Source organism: Canis aureus, chromosome 30 (genome assembly GCF_053574225.1).
Source record: "Canis aureus isolate CA01 chromosome 30, VMU_Caureus_v.1.0, whole genome shotgun sequence".
NCBI classification, from domain to species: domain Eukaryota; kingdom Metazoa; phylum Chordata; class Mammalia; order Carnivora; family Canidae; genus Canis; species Canis aureus.
This window is the reverse complement of record NC_135640.1, coordinates 40,918,294-40,938,559: the sequence shown is the minus strand read 5'-3', so window position 1 is coordinate 40,938,559 and position 20,266 is coordinate 40,918,294. Positions and strand designations below refer to the sequence as shown.

The 20,266-nt window shown below is 52.1% G+C and overlaps 1 protein-coding gene across 5 annotated transcripts in view; it reads left to right on the top strand.

Moving 5' to 3' along the window:
- The first annotated feature begins 1,882 nt into the window (after positions 1-1,882).
- The window catches only part of RSPH1 (radial spoke head component 1), a 39,265-nt gene continuing 20,881 nt past the window's right edge, over positions 1,883-20,266 (top strand). For all 5 annotated transcript variants that reach the window (XM_077879310.1, XM_077879309.1, XM_077879306.1 and 2 more), the window contains exons 1-8: positions 1,883-2,010; positions 4,380-4,493; positions 4,610-4,715; positions 8,773-8,863; positions 9,345-9,480; positions 13,691-13,762; positions 16,100-16,262; positions 17,058-17,213. In XM_077879310.1, coding sequence (XP_077735436.1) covers positions 1,957-2,010; positions 4,380-4,493; positions 4,610-4,715; positions 8,773-8,863; positions 9,345-9,480; positions 13,691-13,762; positions 16,100-16,262; positions 17,058-17,213 — 892 coding nt within the window. In that variant the 5' untranslated portion in view covers positions 1,883-1,956. The remainder of the gene's footprint in view (positions 2,011-4,379; positions 4,494-4,609; positions 4,716-8,772; positions 8,864-9,344; positions 9,481-13,690; positions 13,763-16,099; positions 16,263-17,057; positions 17,214-20,266) is intronic.

Below are 20,266 nucleotides of genomic sequence, written 5' to 3'. Positions count from 1 at the left end.
ATGTTTTTATTGTTAATATTAGGTAGCTATCATAATAATGCATTGATAAAATATTATCTTTGATTCCTATGGCAGCTCTTTGAGATCAGAAGAGCTTATTCTCCCCAATTTACAAAATAGGAATCCGAAAAAAACCCCAAAAACCAAAAACAAACAAAAAACAAAATAGGAATCCGAAGCTCAGAGGGCAGATGAATTGCCAGAGGTCACCAAACCCATGGGGCCCAGAATTAGAACTTAGGCATTCTGGCTCTAGGAGAGTAATGTTTTTATTGAACAATGATGGCTTTAAGACCCGTTTCCCTCCCATTTAGGTCAATTTTTTGAATACTTAAATATTACGTTTAAAGAAATAAGATGATTGGGTTATTGTTATTGTTCAAGGTTTTAAAATTCAAAAACCAACAATATGTAGATTTGAGAAGACAGTTATTTGTGTGATTTTCAAAAACACATTAGAAATCGGGTATACAAATGTACAATGGCCAAACCATATAGAAAAACAGAACTCTGACCCACAAGCCACAGCCTAAGAAACCAACCCATTATCTATAGGAACCGCCCAGGGAGCTGATGTGCTGTAAGTCAGACTTGTAGGAAGTCGGTCTGATCTAGGAGCAAACAACTGCCCTAGAAGCAAACAATAACCCCCATGACAATTGGCCAGGACTTGATTAATAGCTGAGTGGTCTCCACTTCCAGCTTAAGACCAACCAGAGAAGGTTCAGTCTGCTAGCCAATCACCTAGCATGTCCCACTTCTAGTTAGCTGGGCCAACAGCCCCCAGGTGGGGCACACCTGGCGCCTCCCCTCTCTTCCACTGCAAGCTCTGCCCCCCTGTGAATCTCTGCCAAAATGCAAGTGATGGCAGCTGACTCCCTGGCTATAGCAAGCTCTGAATAAATGGCCTTTGCTTGTTCATTTGAGTGGTCTTTATTGACACAAACAAAATAGAGATTCTTTTAAGTACCATTAAAAGAAAGACCTCGACCATGTTTTCATCTCACCAGGGATCTAAAGGCCCAGATGGACTGGATCTCACTGGCTTGGCTGAGCATCTACTGTGTGAAAAACCCTTTTCTAGGTGCTGTGGGGGCTGATGGCTAGCTGGATGGATGGTGGGTGGATGACAAGCAGGTGGATGATGCGTGGAGTTCAAGTCCTTTCCTCCTTGAGACATAGAGGAGACTGGACTCATCATGTTTGAGGTGGAGGAGGGGTGTCAAACCCCGAAGCGAATCAGTGTGGACGCGCCTCTGCTAAGAGGTTAGAGCTGACTCCCTGCGTCAGGAGGGGATGTTTATAAACAAGAGGAAGGCTGTCAGCGGACACGTTTCTCTGGACTGTCCACACTGGTCAGGAGAGCCCAGAAAGGCGAGGAGGAGAGGGCAGGGCCCGCGGAGGGACCCAAGAGGCCAAGGGAGGGGTCGAGAGGGGCAGCACTCAGCGGCGGGCAGAGGGGAGGCCCTGTCCAGAGCTGGCCTCTGTGCGTCTTCTGTGCACCCCCTCTTCACGGCCCTGACCCAAAGGTGCCTCCTCGTTACAGCATCATCCAGCAGCCGACGGCGGGATCCCGGCCAGCCCAGGGTGTCCAGGTCAGAGAGCTGGTGGGTACCAAGTCCGGCCCGAGCCCCGCCCCCTCCCTCTCCCCGGGCGGCGATTGGTGGAGCCCCTCCCGTTGCTATGACAGCACCCGGACGCGGCCAGTGGCTCCCGCTCCAGGCCACGCCCCCTCTCCATTCCCGAGTCCCGCCCCCTCCCTCTTCCCGAGCAGCGATTGGTGGAGCCCCTCCTGTTGCTATGGCAGCACCCGGACGCGGCCAGTGGCTCCGCCCCGCGCCGGCGGAGGGGGCGGGGCAGGCCGCGTCTCCATGGCGACGGCGGACGCGGCGGTGCAGGCGGCGGGGACCTACAGAGACGCGCTGGTGGCGGCGAGGACCAGACCCGGGCGAGGCCATGTCGGACCTGGGCTCGGAGGAGCTGGAGGAGGAGGGAGAGAATGATATTGGGGTGAGAGCTGGGTGAGGGGTGGGGGCTCCCCGGGCGCACCCCCGGAGGCCAGTGCGGCCAAAGCAGCGCCCAGTCCTGGAAGCTGGCGGTGAAAGGAGAACAGCTGACGTCTTCTCGCCACATCCCTTGTCGCCGCTGCCTTCCCTCCCGTCTCCTCCCCATCCGCCCTCCCGTGTTCCGAGGCAGCCTCTGGAGCGTCCCCCGCCTGCCATGCCCGCCAGGTGGAGCATCCTCTGCTGCCGCTCCATGCCCGCGGTGTCTGTGGCTGGCAGGGCCACCCCTCCTGCCGGGCGGCGATGAACAGTCATTCCTGCAGCGGAGCTCAGCTCCTCGGGATCAGGGGGACGGAGGACAGCTGCTTGGCCAGCCTTCAAGAGATGCTGAGAAGGTCTCAGCGAACGCTTCCCCAAGGCATGCCCTAGAGGCCTGGAAGGACTAATGCTTCTCTGGGAGCTGAGCCAAGTCGTAGGACTCATCCCCTGGTGTAGACAGACAGTGGCGAGGCGGTGCCGGGTGCACCTTATCCAGTGGTGTGAGCTGGGCGCCGTGTGCACATAAACATGTAATCACAGATGAATCACTCTAGCCCAGAGGGTGCCATTTCTTGGCTGACAGTTGGGAACCCCAGCCATGGTGTGTGTGTGTTCAGGGTACAGAGTTGAGATGGTTTCCGAATTATTATTATTATTATTATTATTATTATTATTATTATTATTATTATTTTATGGTTTCCGAATTAACTGAAAAATCTGTCACCTCTTGCTGTGACCGATGGGTCGGTGCCTGCTGGGGCCTTCTTGGCAGCTCTGTGCGCCCGTCTCCCAGCTTCTGCCCTAGTTACTGCTCAAGACTAGCACCTCTACAAAGCAGAGCCGCCCGGCCGGCGGGCAGAGCCAGAAGCCCGGGATCTGCGTGCTCTCAGGACAGCCAGCCGCTCGTGCTTAAAAAGCAGGACAAACTGCAGTGATTTACACCCCAGAATCCCCTGTGCAACGAGGCCGAGTCTGGGACGTCTCCAGACATTCTCATGCTCCTCTTCCATATCTGTTTCCCCCTCCCATTTATTGATTTCCCGGGGAGCACTTTTAAAAAAAAATCACTTGCTCAGGGTCTGCTTCTGGGGGAACCCGACCTACGACATCTGCCCAGGAAGACTTCAAGTTTGTCTCCTAGGATGGCCCTAGTGATTCGTAACTTTTTTGTTGCCCATAAATCCACAGCTGGGGTCGTTTTAAAGGGTTCCCTTCTATTCAGTCACCCCAGTGGCTCAGCATTGGGTGCACTGGGAGGGCTTCTGAGCGAGGGTGGGGGGAAGCTTTTATACATTGTGATTTAGATCTGTAAAGCCACACATTTTTACCTTCTGCTCTGAGCAAGGATTTCTGGGCTAGATCGTGCGAGGCAAGGGCAGACCCCAGAAGCGTTTGTTTCCAAAGTCCTAGTGGCGTGTTTGAGCCTGTGTTGCAATAAGTCTTTGCAGATCCAACTCCACGTGAAATCATTACTCTGTGCCCCGGCCCTTTTATTATTTATTCTGTGCACTCTGCGCTCACGACGAGGTGCTTGAGGAATGTTTGTTTTGTGAAGGGTAAGGAGAAAAGAGGTGAATTACAAGCTTGTGTTAGGTTCTTTTTTTTTTATTGACCTACTTTTAAGATATGTAATTATTTCTGTCTTACCGTATTAGTCCATGAGTGTTTGAAACTCTCTTGATAAAGAGTTTAAACTTGATAAGGAGATGAGCTAAGTGGAGTTGGGGACTCTTGAGACAACTGAGCCCCGGTGACTCCTCAGTTCCCCCATGTGGCTTCCCCTCCCCCTGACACCTCCTGAGGCTGAAAGCTGTCCTGACATCTCAGGCACCCAGGAATCCAGGAATCCTTGAAGGAAGAGTTGGGTGGGGTTTTTTTTTTTGTTTTTGTTTTGTTTTGTTTTTGTTTTTGTTTTTTTTTTTTTTTCATTTGAAGTCCTGGATTACTGGCGGCAGCAACAGGGAGGTATTTGTGTGGCTTGAGACCTATTCCCCCTGCATGTATTACTTCACATCCGTCCCCATAAAGAACACAATTTGGAATGCCTCTCGTTTTCCACAATTTGTTGGCTTCATTTACAATGTGAAGGATTATCATGATAAGTTACCAGCTCAGATACCGGAGACAGCGAGTGAGGCTCCCGCCAGTGACAGGCACTAGGTGTGTCCCCTTGGACCAATGCTTCATGTCGCCCAGGTGTGGTTGCCTACCTCACCTGTAAGATGGGGCTGGGGATTGGGAGGGATTCAATGAAATACTCTTTTATGTAAAGATGCTTAAGACATCCTTAGTGACGAATACACAGTAGCTGTAATTATCCCTGTCTCCTCTGCCCAGGAATACGACGGGGAACGGAATGAGGCAGGCGAACGACACGGACACGGGAAGGCAAGACTGCCCAACGGGGACACGTATGAAGGGAACTACGAGCACGGTAAAAGACACGGCCAGGTCAGAATGGTGCCGCCGGGAGGTAGCTTATTCCAGTCAGTGCGCCAGCGGCGAGCACCGCAGGGCTGAGCACGTATCAGGAATGATATGAATCGTATATAATCAATGTATTTCAGGGGATCTACAAATTTAAAAGCGGCGCTCGGTACATCGGAGAGTACGTTAAAAATAAAAAGCATGGTCACGGCACTTTTATATACCCGGATGGATCAAGATACGAAGGTAAAACGTGCTCACAGAGCAGATTTCTGGGCCATAGAGCTCTTGTTTGGGGACCGAACTTGTCTGTGGATGCTGGGCCGTACGAGGGAGCTCCAAGTTCTCCAGGTCGGTCAGGCACTCTGCAAACACGGGCTGTGCTCCTGTGTTCTCAGGGCTGACGCAGAAACCAGGAAGCCCTGAGACTCACAAATTGGCCCCTGGTGCGGGGGGGGGGGGGGGGGAGGGGATATGACTCTCCCTCGTGAGCCCATATGCTGAGCAGCAAAAGCAAGGGATGCCCTGGGGGAGCGCAGAGCCTCGTGGGGTCAGGAAACAGGTGCTCTGTGGTGCTCCTGCCCTTGAAGCTGATTTTGCTGTTTCTCTCTCTGACCCACCCTCTCTTCATGAACATGCGTGGTTTCTTTAGACTTGGGGGTTCCTTCGTTGAACGCTTCTGGTCGGGGGAGATGTTCGGCCTCGTTAAGCTGGCATTCCTCTGCCTGCCACGATTTCTTGCCTGCCAGTGTCATGTCTCAGGAGGATCGTTGTTCCCTGGTTTCCGAGAATGCCCCCTGCTGTCCCCGCACACCGTCATCGCCCGGTGTGACTGCCGTGCTGGTCTGATCCCCATCAGGGGTGAACCTGGGAGGAGAGACAAGTGGGAAGTGGGTGTGAGGCCACCACACAGAACCATGCAGGGTTCTGTGTTCTGGACTTTTCCTGGGAAGAATTTATCCAGTTTGGGTCAGATTTCCCAGGAGGTCTGTGACTGCAACCCTGGAGCTATGGTGACAAGAGGTGGGCCCTCCTGCAGGGAGCCTCCCCACTTGCTGGCCCGGCTCTCTGGTCCGCAGATGAGGATGGTACCCTGGGCACCGTGCCTGGCAGGTGGCGAGCGCTCAGGATGGGCTGCCCGGGCAGCGCCATGGTAGCGTGGCTTCCTGATGAGGACGTGTCCTTCGGGTGCAAGGCGGAGCTGCCTCTCTGGTTGCTAAATGGAAGTGGAACCAAGGAATTGCAAACCAGGTGTACTGCCAGGGTCCGAGGCCCCGGGGGAGGGTGCCAATGCCGTTGCTGTTAAGAGAAGAAGTTGCGGCTCCTTTTCATCGTTCTCAGAGCAATTATTCCAGAAGGAGCACCATCTGCTTTTTAAATGAACTTCAGACAATTTAATTTAGAGTTTGATTTAATGCCTTCCAGACGGTTATGACCCTAATCTCATTGTTGCCATGTTTTATCTTAGTCTAGATGTCAATACAAGCCGAACAACATGTGCATATATATAAAGGATGCAGGGGCAGCCCGGGTGGCTCAGCGGTTTAGCACCTGCCTTCCACCCAGGGTGTGACCCTGGAGTCCCGGGATCGAGTCCCACGTCGGGCTCCCTGCATGGAGCCTGCTTCTCCCTCTGCCTGTGTCTCTGCCTCTCTCTCTCTCTCTCTTTTTCTGTGTCTCTCATGAATGAATAAATAAAATCTTAAAAAAAAATAAAAAGGATGCTCAGAACAAGGGGTGGAAGGAGTTTTTAACGTGCAGGTTAGCCAACACACAGACCTTTGGAAACAGCCGTGAGTTTTCGCGTCTCCGAGTGGCTCTGTATCTTAAAGGGTGCAGGGTGTGGTCACTACTCAGAGGTTTCTTCTCCCGGGTCAGAAGCCACAATGTTAATTTTAGCTCCCGAGGTGAACCGGAGCTAAAGCTCTAAGTTGACATGAGGCTGACTTCTTTAAAACCCTGTGTTGCCCGGCTGCCATCCTAAGGGACGTGCAGAGTGGTTTCCTGCAGGGTAGCTACTGCGCTCGGCCCCAGCCCGAGGTGTGGGGTGCATTGGTGATCTCCCAGACAGGAGGTGGGCCCGGTGGGGGAGCCCAGGGATGAGCGGACACCCCTGCTGTGAGGGCCCCTTGGGCAGAGGCAGGGAGGCAGGGGTGCTTGGCGGAGCAGGGGATGAGGTTGGAGGGGAGCGGAGGGGGCCAGGCTTCGGAGGGGCATGTGGACCACCTCTGCAGACGGCCAGGTGTGGAGATGGAGGGCCGATGAGGCCTGGGAAAGGAGAGGGAGCACCCCTCTCCAGCACCCCTCTCCCACGTTGGCCCTGTTGCCAGCTGCAAGGGGTGAATGGAGAAGAAGATGTTGAGTAAGGACATTGTGGAGAAATAAGATAATAGGATGGCTTGAAGCTGGCTATTCTGGAAGCTCTCGGGGGCAGGAGCCAAAAGAAGGCATGAACACTTGGCCCTTGGGGGTGCTTGTGAAGAGGGCACGGGGTTGGAGCCAGAGAAACCCAGATTTTTGTTTCGGTCCTGCTGTGCGGCCTTGGGCAATGTGCGTGGGTCCCTCTGGTTTTGGGTGTTGTCTCTGTAAAAATGTGTTGCGGTTATTACGTGTCCCAGCGGAGGTGGCCAGTGCAAAGCCCGTCGCTGTTGGGAACCAGCACGGGGGTGATTCCCCACCAGTGTCAGCTCCCGTCTCTCCGTGTCTATAGCTGACCCAGCAGCGGAGGGAGCCAGCAGGGCAGACAGTGACTAACCTGCATGTTAGTGGAAGAGAATTTCTTGAAAGAGCATTTCATTTTATTTTTATTTTTTTATTTTTTAAAGATTTTATTTATTTACTTACTTATTCATTTGAGAAAGAGAGAGAGCCCATGTGCATGAGCGGGGGTGAGAGGGCAGAGGGAGAGGGAGAGAGAGTCCCTCTGCCTTCGGCTCAGGGCGTGACCCCAGGGTCCTGGGATCGAGTCCCTCATCGGGCTCCCTGCAGGGACCCTGCTTCTCACTCTGCCTGCGTCTCTGCTTCTCTCTCTGTGTCTCTCATGAATAAATAAATAAAATCTTTAAAAAAGAAAATAAGTCAGATGCTTAACTGACGGAGCCACCCAGATGCCGCAGAGCATTTCATTTTACATGGTCTTTCATCCCCAGAGCTCCAGACCGGGGAGCCCTGGAAGCCCTGGGGACCATGGTGGGGTGAACACCCGTGGGGAGCTTTGTAAGGGGACCGTGCGCCCCTGGGGGAAAACCAACCCGGATCACAGCCAACCGACCTGAACAGAAGTGTATGAGGATTTCTCCTGAACAGAAGTGTTAAAAATCCACGTCTGACGTGCCTGCAGCACGCCTCTTCCTTACCTTTCTAGCTCGTAATGGAGTGTCTATGTGACAACAATTTTGCGATGTCCCTTTCTATGGAGAAAATAGAGAATCCTGTCTTTGATCAAAGACATATCAAAATTAGTTTTTAAAAATTATTCACAGTCTAGAAAAGTGTGACAGGGTAATAACTTGTTCTTAGCGGTGCCATGTGATTTTTTAAGGATAGTCGTCAACTTTGGAAACCTCTATCAAGTTTCTTCCATTTGGGAGCTGTAAGATTGGAGGACGCCCTAAGTCTCCTGGTACAGGGATCAACCTTCAAGAATTGACAACATTCACTAAGCAGATTGCTGTTGTCATTACGGTAGAGGTGTTAGGAATTTTATGGTACCTTTGCCAATTCCAGTGTTTCTTAGGAAGCTTGCAGGAGATTAGCAGGACCCTGCGTGGAGGTGCATAGGCAGGGACCGTCAGGGAGGAGTCCAAGCAGAGGCCGTGGTTGGGAACCGTGCGGCGTCCACGTGCGTGGAGCTGGTATGCAGGTGGGACACCCGGGGCGCCCAGGCCGGGAAGGTGTGCGGGAGCCAGGTGATGAAGTGGGAAATAGTGTGAGCTGTCGGCAAGAGGCTGAGGAGGGATCATCAAGCTTCGAAGTTGTTACTGGATCACTAAACACATGCAAGCAGCAAGGGTATGGGGTAGGGAGACCAAAGCCTGATCTGAATCCTAGCTCTGCCCGTGGCCAACTGTGATGCCCGCTGGTAGCGCGCACAAGTGACTGTGGCCCACCTGCATACACCTGCCCGGACCTGCCCCCAGTGAGCTCTTGACTCAGCTTCCCTTAACTAGCCCTCCCCCCACCAATGCCATGCCATTGAGCCAGAGGGGCAGGGGGACAGAGGGGAGTCACAGAGGGAGGAGGCAGCAGATGAAGGCCATCCCGTGCCTCTCACCCGGGCCTGCGTTTGTGTCGTCCCTTCCAGGTGAGTGGGCCGATGACCTAAGGCACGGCTATGGTGTGTACTACTACGTCAATAATGATACCTACACTGGAGAGTGGTTTGCTCACCAAAGGTTTGCGTTCTCTCTTCCGTTCTGTAGACCTATTTATGTAATGGGAATAGGATGATGCCTTAGCATGAAGCACAATCATGACAAAAGCCCACTAGCCAGCTTTGCCAGGCAGCTGCACCCCTTCATGGCTTGAAGATGAGCATGCCAGAGGTGACATTGCCAGGCAGGTGCAGACTTGCTGGGACAATACATGGTCCTTGGCTCAAGAGCCCCCATGGCAACGAGCCCACCGAAGAACCCTCCTGGGGACAGGGCCACAGCTCCCAGGAGCACCGCCTCTGACCCCCACACCCCCCGTGGCCTGGCTGATGTGCAGAGAGGCAGTCGCTGTGTGTGGGCACACAGAGCAGGAGCGTGCTCTGGTGGGGCAAAGACAGAGAAGCCAAGTGTAGACACCCTCCATTTAAATGTCTGTCTTACAGACCCGGAAGGTTTTCCACTGTGTCGGAACAAAATGCACTCTCCTCTCTGTCTTAACCAGGCACGGGCAAGGCACCTATTTCTACGCAGAGACGGGCAGCAAGTATGTAGGTACCTGGGTGAATGGGCAGCAAGAGGGAGCAGCCGAGCTCATTCACTTGAACCACAGGTACCAGGGCAAGTTCTTGAACAAAAACGTAAGTCAGCGGGAAACAATGTGCGCCAATGAAATGCACAATAGCCTCTCCCCCCAGTCTATGTAAATATGTGAATGAGGAATACCAAAAATCCAGAGAACCGCCCCCCCAAATACAGAGGGTGGGCAGCCATGCATCTCCCCAGGTCTCTGATGCTGGCAAAGGGCGGCGTGTAGGGCACTTGCTTCTCTTCTCCGCATGTCAGCGACATCCCCACCCTCCCTGGGCTGCCATCCATCCCGTTGCTATAACGTGGGGGCATCCTGCCTCTCATAGGTGCTCCTCGTCGTAGGTAGATCGGCCGTGAAACATCTGCGGTTGAGCATGTGTGTGTTTGGACTTTCTTTGCCCTGGGAGGCATGGGGCTGGGGCCCTGGGGAGGCCGACCCACGAGCTTCTTGCTGCAGGCCTGCCCACCCACCCTGGGCATGGGCTTGGGTGTCACGGTGTCCAGTCCGCGGTGCCCACGATTGGTCATTTCTGTGTGGCGGGCTCTACGGCTGTGCCAAGCCCTGCCGGGATGCAGAGAAGCCCTGCATAACTCAGCCTCACCTCGCTGGCACTCCTCGTGGCTTCGAGCTGGGGTTGGGCAGAAACTTCCCCTGAAGAGTTTGACGAGCAAATTAGAGGCTTTAGGAGGTGACATGGAGGGGGGGGCTTGGGTAGCTCAGTGGGTTAAGCCTCCGACTCCTGGTTTTGGCTCAGGTTGTGACCTCAGGGTCGTGTGCTCAGCTGTCTCTCCCTCTGCCCCTCCTCCACTTTCACTATCTCTCTCTTAAATAAATAAATAAATAAATATTAAAAACAAAACAAAACAAAACCCAAGTTGGCATAGCGAATTTTGAACTGATCTAATGAAGTCGCCTCAGACTCTCTTAAAACTCAGTTTCCATTTATGTAGAATTCATGCCCCAATTAACAGATTCTACTCTCAAGTCTTTGTAAAGCAGCACATCCCCCACCCCCAAATCTATAAATTGCACGTGTAATTCCCAGCAAAATTCTCCTGGGGAGCTGTGTGGAGGGAAAGAGAATTTGGCAAAAGTGAATCTGGAAGCACCGATGAAGGCGGCGAGCCTACACTAACCTAGTTCTGTGAGTTAGTGAAAGCTATGCACATGACACGCAGGTACAGTTGACCCCTGAAGAAGGCAGGGGTCAGGGGCGCTGACCCCCGGGCAAAGATCCACAAGGGATTTTGACTCCCCTGAAACTTAACTGCTGACGGCATGCCGTCGACTGGAAGCCTTACTGATCACATAAAGAGTCGATTCACACATGCTCTGTATGTTATGGGTATCACACACGTTATTCTTACAATAAAATAAGCCACATACTTTGTATATGTATTATATGCTGAACTCTTATAATAAAGTAAGCTAGAGGAAAGGAAATGTCATTAAGAAAATCATAAGGAAGCCGAGCACCTGGGAGCTCAGGGGTTTAGGCGTCTGCCTTCGGCTCAGGTCATGATCCCAGGGTCCTGGGATCGAGCCCTGCATCGGGCTCCCTGCTCAGCGGGGAGCCTACTTCTCCCTCTCTGTCTGCCCACCCCCCAGCTCGTGCTCTCTCTCTCTCTGTCAAATAAATTAATAAAATCTTTAAAAAATTATGAAAAAAAAGAGAAAATCATAAGGAAGAGAAAATAAATTCACAGCACTGGTCTGTATTTATTGAAAAAAAAAAATCTGCCTATAAGTGGACCTGTGCAGTGTAGACCGGAGCTGTTGAAGGGTCGGCTGTCTCCAGGCACCCGGCCCTCCACCGCCCACCTGAGCTCCAGCCTTCCCTTCTCCCCCTGCTTCTTCCCCGCCGTGGCGTGTGACCCCGCCACGTTCTTCTGTGCAGCACGTCTGCACACACATGCAGCACGGGGCTTGTCACTATGTAAATAGGATCACGTTACATCAGGATATGAAAACACAGAGACACCTATCTTTTTGCGCATTTGGAATATTTACGTAGGTTAGATATCGCAATTGCTGAGTCTACAAATATTGACATTTTGAATCATGATTGCTATTGCCAACTGCCCTAAGAAGCCGTGCCAGTTCACATTCTGGCCAATAGACTCCGAGAGCCTCTGTTATACATTCTGCAACGTTGTACATCACTAGTCTTTAATTTTTTTTGCGAATCCAATGGATAAAAAAAAAAAAAGCCTGGTTTTAGTGTGCATTTCCTGATTCCTAGTGAAGTCCAGCATCTTTACACACTTGTGCTACTGGTTTGACTTTCTTCCTCAGGGAATTGCCTTTTCAAATCCTTACCGACAAGTTGTTAAAAGACACTTTAAATAAAGCTTGATAATTAAAACTGAGATACCAGGATGGAGAAATACAGATCAGTGAAGCAGATTAGAAAGTCTAGGAACAGATTCACATGCATACGGTGACTCAGCTCCTGAAAAGGGGAGAAGTCGAGGAGTGATGTTCAGACAACTTGATAGCTGTTTTGGGAGAAAAATGAAGTCAGCATTCGTTGTCCATCATTAGATGAAGACACGCACTAGAGGGAGTAAAAGTTTAGATGTAAAAAAAAAAAAATTACAGATAAAATGCTCATTAACTTTAAAATGAGGAAAGAAAGAGGACTTTATTTTTTTTCAATTATTATTTATTCAATTATTTATTTATTATTTCAATTATTTATTTATTATTATTATTATTTTTGAAAGAGGACTTTCTAAACAGAAGCGTAAAGGAAAACCCAATAGATTTGGGTTGTTTTATTTAGATAAAAAAATCTATATTTTTTAATCTAAAATATCATATTGGGTCATTTGGGTTATTATTTTTAGATAAAAATAATACCTTGTAGATTAGAACACGTTATAAAGAAAATTTAAGACATAAATGACCAATGGGGTTAGGATATTTGTAACGTTACATATAAATGTATAAAGCACTTGCGTCAATCAATGATTTAGTAGCTTAAAGATGTGACTTAATGATGAGATCCTGTTTTTCATATTTTTTAAAAAATGTAAAGATAGGACAAAATGTTAATGCCCAGGAAAGACAAGGGTTTGAATACAAGGGGCTCTTAAGTGATGTTGTGGGAAGGAAAATTATTAGAGCCTCATTGTCATCAATACATAAAAAAATAGTGTGTCTATATATTTTGTGTACACATTGTGTGTTTGTGTATGTGCCAGAAATTCCACCTGTGAAAACTTCCCTGAGGAAAATCTCACAAGTGTACATAAGAGGGGACTCCGAATGTGTCTCCTGCAGGGGTCTTGGTCAAAGAATAACACCAGCACACCGAATATTAATGATAGTAAATGGGTAAAATAGATTATAACTCTCAAATGAGAGAAAATACCAGGCTGACAGATTGGTATCATGTACAATGATTTGCAAATATGGGAATTCATTTATGCCACGTTTCTAAGTAAAAATAGAGTGTATGAGTCAGTGTACGTAATTATGGTCCAACCTTTTTTTTTAAAAAAAAGATTTTATTTGTTTACTCATGAGAGACACAGAGAGAGGCAGAGACAGACACAGGCAGAGGGAGAAGCGGGCTCCCTGCAGGGAGCACAATGTGGGACTCAATCCCAGGACCTCAGGGTCATGGCCCTGAAGGCAGAGGCCCAACTGCTGAGCCACCCAGGTGTCCCATGGTCAAACTTTTATTTAGAAAAATCTATATACTAGAAATAAGGAATAAGGTCTTAAAGAATATGTCACAATATTTTTTTTTTTTAAGATTTTACTTCTTTGTGTATTTATTTAGAGTGTGGTGGCGAGGGGCAGAGGGAGAAAGAGAGAATCTCAAGCAGACTTCCCATGAGCACGGAGCTGGGGGGGTGGGGCCCGATCCCATGACCCTGAGATCACGACCTGAGCCAGAATCACGAGTCAGACACTTAACCGACCGAGCCATCCGGGTGCCCCAAGACCATGTCACAGTATTATTAGCACTCCTGTCTAGCTTGTTAGCCTGTGGGTGACATTTTTGTAATGAATGCATCCTTTTTATTGAGATAAAACTAAAGCTTAAATAACAAACCAAACAGGCCCTATACTTGGCAATTCCATCAGCCGTTGGTTCCTAAAAGCTTTCTTTAACACACATGGGATGTCCCCCCTCCCTGACCCTGGGCAGGTGTTTCTGGAGGTGACATCTCCGCAGCATTTTGCGCGCTCCGGTGGGGTGGGGAACGCAAGGAGTGACGCGCTGCTTGGCTTCTCTTTGCTCGTAGCCTGTCGGCCCTGGAAAGTACGTGTTTGACATCGGATGTGAACAGCATGGGGAGTACCGCCTCACGGACGTGGTGAGTGGCGGGGCCACAGGCGGTTCCCTGTATCCGTGGGTCGGAGGGCTGCCTGGGATGTCGAGCCCCCCGATCCGAGGTCACACGGCTCTCGGCAGCCTCCCTGCCGTCATCCTCCTGTGCGCGCGGGCCGTAGTTTAGACCTGGATTTCCAGAACTAAACGGTATCGTTCACGGTTGCTGCTGGAGCCTACACGTAGCTTCGGCCAAGAGGAGCCAGCTGGCCCCGAGTCGGAGGGCTCTGGGCGGCGTCCAGCTCTGGAATCGGCGGCTGTGGTGCCACCAGGTTTGTCCAGCAACAGCACTTTAGGTGTGCGGCTTGCGCGGTGCGTGGTTTTTTTGCCTTTTTGTTTCAGCATGTGACGTCAACGTGAATTCTCGCTCGGTGCTTCCCGGTTAGTATGAAGGGATCCCAATCTGCAGGCGATGGAGTGAAATAGCTCAGCACCCTCTGCCTCCCCCGGGCCTCCCCGGGCACCTCCTCCCAGGACACCCCCAGGCCCAGGCCTGCCCTCCGCCCCTCCTTTCCTGCTCCCCGTCCTCTTGCATTCCTTTGGTCGCTCTGCCAGGGGCCCCCTGTTCCCCGAAACAGCCTGTGATTCCCCGAGGTCCTCCTCCTCTGCCGTGGCCAGAATGGCCCGTGGGCTCCCGGTGGCCTGTCCCCTGGCCTTATGCCGCCCGCTTGTCTGCACCGTCCCTTCGGACCAGCTGCCGTGGACTGTGGCGAGGGTCGGTTTCTTAGCTAGCTACCCAATTTGAAGTGGCCAAATGCTTGACTCTGTCGCTAAAAATAGGCCCACCCCACCCCCCAGGATCGTTTCTGCCCGGATCCCGGGACGTGTAGTCTGAGTGAGAGGGGCTCCCAGAGGCCATGCATCTGGAGGAATTTGATGGGTCTCCCCTGCTCGGGTGACTGCTCCCCGCATTCCCCCTCGGGAGGGCTCCGCACACATAGTTGGGAACCGCAAACACAGTCGACTGCTGCGTTGTTAGATTGTGACAGCGCCTAGGGAGTCCTTGCTGGGCTCTCCCTGGGGCTGGCACGCCCCTACTGGGCCCTGAAGCAACCTGCTGGCTACACTTATTACACTTCCCCCACCCCACCCCCCAAATCTGGCCATTAGGGTCTCGTTAGAGATTGAGCTGCTATTGTGATTTGTGAAGTGACAAGAGCTAAAACAGCAGAGTAGTGGGCAGTTTTAGTCTGACCTGGGCCAAGTTCTTAGAAGTGAGTGTTTCGGGATGCAGGGGAGAGAGTAGAAAGAACATCCTGACACCTAACGGGGGGGATATGGCCATAAGCCCCCAGCACTGCTCCCGTTCAGGAATGAGCCTGCGAAGCACCACATACCCTAAGGACCTAGTTCTGAGCACTGGTGCTTTCCGGGAGGACAACCGGGGTCGTGCTACGCAGATATACCGAGGGTCACACGCACAGAGGAAGTGAGACGGCAGGTGGTCGGGGGGCGGTTCTCCAGGTGTGGTCCTGGGCCTGCAGCTTCCACAGCACCGGGGCACTGGCTAGAAGTGATAGGCCCCCCCCCGCCCGACATCCAGACGCAGGAGCTCAGACCTGTGTTTCCACAAGCCCCCCGGGGGCTCTGCTGCGGTCCTAGGGCACTGGTGTCCCCTCGTGGGGGACGGAGCTCAGAAACTTTGAAACCGAGTCATCTATTTCTAAGTGACTCAGTGGAAGTAATAGGTGGGTCTCTGTCACTGTCGGACATATGATCCTCGACGTGACAGTGACATCTTCCTTATTTGTGGGATTGATGTTCAGATCTTTGGAATTTGGGGACAGTTATGAGATTGGGGATTAGGCCACTACGCTGGGCCAAATGGGCACGTGCCGGCTGCTGGCCGTTGCCGAAGTTAGACTCTTACGAAAGATCCCCCAGTTAGAGGTGATCGACTCTCACTCTGCTTTCGTGGGATCTCGTCTTCCCCCCATAATCGTTGATTCTAGGGCGTTAGTTTTCAGGCGCTTCTAAGCTACATGGCCATCCTAGGATGCTTTCAGCCCTTTCTTCAGACCTGGAAAACATGACTGAGCAACTGAAAGCCACACACAGCCTTGGTCACTGCTTAATGGCTCCAGAAGGCTGGGGATGTCAAGCCTGGAAGCCGTTCACGGCGTGAGCAGGAGCGTGTGGGTGCCGCGCGGCGATGCCCGTCCGCGCCTCCTCTTGGTGCTCAAAGACACACCTTCAAGCCCAGATCATACCAGGGACAGCTGACAACTGGGCTGTCACAGTGCCCGAATGTCCCCTCGCTGTGAACATCCCGCGCCGAGTCTACACACATGTTGGTAATTTGACATTTTTAAACTTAAAATAGGAAAGAGGAGAAGAGGAGGAGGAGGAAGAGACGACGATGATGACTCTGGTTCCAAAATGGAAAGCCACCAAAATCACGGAACTGGCTCTGTGGACCCCGACCCTCCCTGAGGAGCATCCACCTGCAGAGGCACCTGGCCCAGAAGAGGTTCTAGGAGCCGAGGGTATGGGCGCTTCTGGGGTACGGGGCACTTCTGAGGTGGGGTGCTGGGCATTTTCTCTTTGTGGGCCGCTAGTAGGTAGGGCTCTGGGAATTAGACTCTGGGCCTGTTTTGTGTGCAGGAATTGTCAGGGTCGGTTGCGGGGGGGCCCTAGGGAGGGGGTCAGAGCCTCGGGGAGGGGGGTGGAAGGAGGGGTGGGCAGTGGGACTGACTGGTTGATGGACAACCTTATTGGTCCCATGGGAAGCCCTGCAGCTAAAAGCCCGCTCACCTTGGTCAGTGATGGGCTGTGGGCGTAAGTTGGGGCCAGGGCTCAGAGCAGCCTGGTGACAAGTCCTTCCTAAGACGTGGCGGTAGCTCTCCATCCCCATCCCACTGGGCCTCCTGAGACGTAGCCCAGGCTCCATGGAGTCCTTGCATCGTGAGTGATTGAAAGCCAACTCAAACTGGCTCAAGTGAAATAATGCTAACTTATTGGGGTTCCTCCAGCTGGAGAGGTCGGGGTGGAGACAGCCCCAGGCAGGGCAGGCTCAGGCCTCGGCTCTCCGGTCTCTGCATGTGGGCATTCCTTCCCTTTGGAGAGCAATGCTCTTCGACTTTATGCAGTAGAGCTGCCCCACCTGAACCCGTCGCCGAGCCAGGGGACAGCTCTCCAGATCTGGGCTGGACTGGGTGACTTCAAGCAGGGAAGGTGGGAGGCCTATCAGCAGGAGGGAGGGGCGCTGGCAGTGAGGAAGCAGCTGCCGGAGACCCAGGCCTGCGGGCTACGTGATAGCGGTTCCCGTGGCTTCATCGCAGGTGACGGGGAGCTCATGGAGGAGGGCCAGGCTCTGGCGGACATTTCCGAAGGGGAGACTGACTCCTTGAGGCCTGGGGAGGATGACGGAGATTCCACCAGGGAGGACAGCCGGGAGTACGGCCGGGACGATTACCGATATGACACCACCGACCAGGGTGAGCACGCAAGGGCCGGGGCGGGAGGCAGGTGCACACTGGGAAGGGCTCTTGGATTCTCCTGCCTTTGTCCTCGGCCTCCTTGGACCGTCCCAGGGACTGGGACGAGATCTCAGGGGCTGGCTGAGGACTTGCATGGGGCTGTGGGGATGTTGCTGTCTCAGGCCCTCCGACAAACCCCTTGACTGTAGCGGGGACAGCTTGCTGCCCCGCGTGGCCTCTCTCTTCCTGTCATGTGCTAATTATTTCCATTTTTACCAAAAGAACAGCCTCAGGCTGCAGTCTCACTAGAGATTTATAACATGCCTTTTTTTTTTTTTAACCTGATTTTACCATGGTCAGATCACAGGAGTATGATTAGAGGTTAGAGGCCAGCGGTGCTGGGAATCAGCCCCTGTTAAGTGGGTTTGAATGTACCATTAATCTAGAAGCCTCTGCACCTGCAGGTCACAGGCCAGGGATTGACCTTCTGTCTGCTTGGGGCTTCAGGTTCCTAGAATCTTCTAAAACCTTCCAAGTGCTGTGGGTACCACAAGGAAGTTCGGAGAGGGCTTTCTTCTTGAAACCCAGTTTCTTACGTCTGGTTTAAGGCTGGTATCTTGGTGGTGAGGGAACCAGTGGTCTGGGAACAGCTGGCTCCAGACAGTGGTTGCTGGGTCAGGGACCCCGTGCCACTTGGTTTGTCTCTATTGCAAATTAAGAGCAAATCTCTTGTTTGAAGGTTCGTACTCAGCATTGTTTTGAAGATAATATCTGAAATAATTAACTCCTGTAAAACAGGTTACAAACTAAATGCTTTAGGTGCACATAGAATTACGGTTTTGTTGGCCAGTGGTTCTGACTACCCTAGTGGTGCAGCGCAGAAACTCGTGCCGGGAGCTGGGTGGCCTGTGGCTGAGAGCGCAGGGGCCAGACACCAGGCTTTCCCGTTAGCACCCGGATGGCCTCTTTCTCATACTCCCTGCATCCTGCTTCTGTATCATGTGCCCTGAGATCCGTGAGGATGGAGGATGCCTGCATCTGCAGAGCATTTAAATGGCACACGAATGCTCCATACGTGGAGGCATTGGCTGAGGCGGGGCACTTCCGACAGGTGGAGCTGTGCTTGCCTGGCTGGGGGGAATTGGGAGGCACCAAGGGCCTGATGGGAAGTGAGTGGAGAATCAGTGACTTGACTGCGGTGTGCCTGCTGTGTGCCCACTATGTGCCTGCTGTATGAGCACTATGTGCCTGCTGTGTGTTTGCTGTGTGACTACTATGTGTCTGCTGTGTGCCTGCTGTGTGGCCACTGTGTGCCTGCTGTGTGCTCACTACGTGTGTGCCTGGTGACCACTATGTGCCCACTGTGTACCTGCTGTGTGAGCGCTATGTGCCTGCTGTGTGCCCACTATGTGCCTGCTGTATGAGCATTATGTGCCTGCTGTGTGACCACTATGTGACTGCTGTGTGCCTGTTGTGTGCCTGCTGTGTGACTGTTGCTGACTGCTGTGTATAGGAAGGTGCAAGGAGCAACTGGGGCAGCTGCAGAGGTATTTCTGAGAGGACATACCTCAGGCGAGTTGCAAGGCTGGAGTGGTGCGAAGGGAGCAACCAGAGGGAAATCCCCCCAGGGGAGAGTGCAAGTCTGAGGACAGGGGGGGGGTATGGGGAGCAGGGCAGGTCACTTGGCCAAGAAAGTGAGGAGATAAACCTCTTTCTGATGGACTTTTCTTTGAGGGCTCACCATGGCATTGGACTTGACCCTGAGTGCAGTGAAGGGGGCCAGTGGGGATGGGTGCCTGGGGGCCAGGCAGGCAGGAGGCAGGGGCTCCCTCGGGAGGTGAGGCCTTAGCACCCAGAAGCCATAGGGGTGGGAGCAGAAGGAGGGGACAGGCAGGAGCAGTACTGAGGATGAGAGTCTCTGGGGCCTGGCTGGGAAACTAGGCCGAGTCCACGCCCTCAGGACCAGCTGGCACCTGAGCTGCGGACTCGTGATTCAGCCCCGGGCAAAGGGGCGTTTCCTTTAGCTCCCGGGCTGTGTCCTTGGGGGACACTTGGCTCTGTCTGGAGACTTGGGGGCTGGGCAGGGCAGTGGGCAGAGGGGAGGGACAGTGCTACTGGCACCTTCCAGGTAGGCGCCAACATGTCAGAGTGCCTTAAATGAAAAACGGGCCTAAGTAAACAGTGGGCCTGGGTAGCAAACATCGCATGAGAATCACAAAAACTCAAGATTTAACAGGATTCCTATATTATGTCTGAGGTTCACCCTACTGATCTCTTTTCATCGCCAGCAGTGAGAGTTACAGAGTTTGCTTCACAAGAAAAAAATAACTCTGAATTTCATGATACTTTTGAGATAGTGTCTTATCAGAACGTAGCCAGGCCCTGCCTTTCTTTTCGTTGATGCGAGGGCCGCCCGGTGACGCCTCGCGTTTGTAAAGCTGGTCCTATTTGGACAGCGTGTGCAGGCAAAGGTGCTTACTGAGCTCACTCTCACGCGAATATCCTCAGCAGTTTCTTCGGAGAAAGCTTCTTCTTCGGAGAAAGTTTGTTGCTGGTGTCGCAGGATTTGTGACCCCTTAGCCCCGGGGTTCTTGGTCACATCACTTCAGAGAATGAAGGGGTAGACGGGACGAAGAGTGCTGGGCAGCAAAGCAAAGTTTATTGAGCAAGAGTATAAAGCTCCCGGAGAGGGAAGGGGACCCGAGAGAGTTGCCCTTGGAGTTCCTAAGTTGAGGGGTGTTCATGAGCTCTTTTGAGGAGCTATCTCAAACATCAGGGTGTGCTGAGTCGTACCTACCTAAGCTAATGTCCATGTGCTTATGGTTTTATTATTATTATTATTATTATTATTATTATTATTATTATTATTATTTTGCTACGTTTGGGGGCTTAGGTCTTAATTGCCCCTTACCTGTGATATTGACAAATGATTTGTGGTTAATTGTCTTATTTTAGGACTTTTGCAGAAGTCACTTCTGCAAAGGCTGCAGAGCAGAATGCTAGTCTGGTCCCGTCTAACCTACAAAATAGGATGTCGGTGCCGTTTTATCTTAGCTGTCCTGACTCCGTAT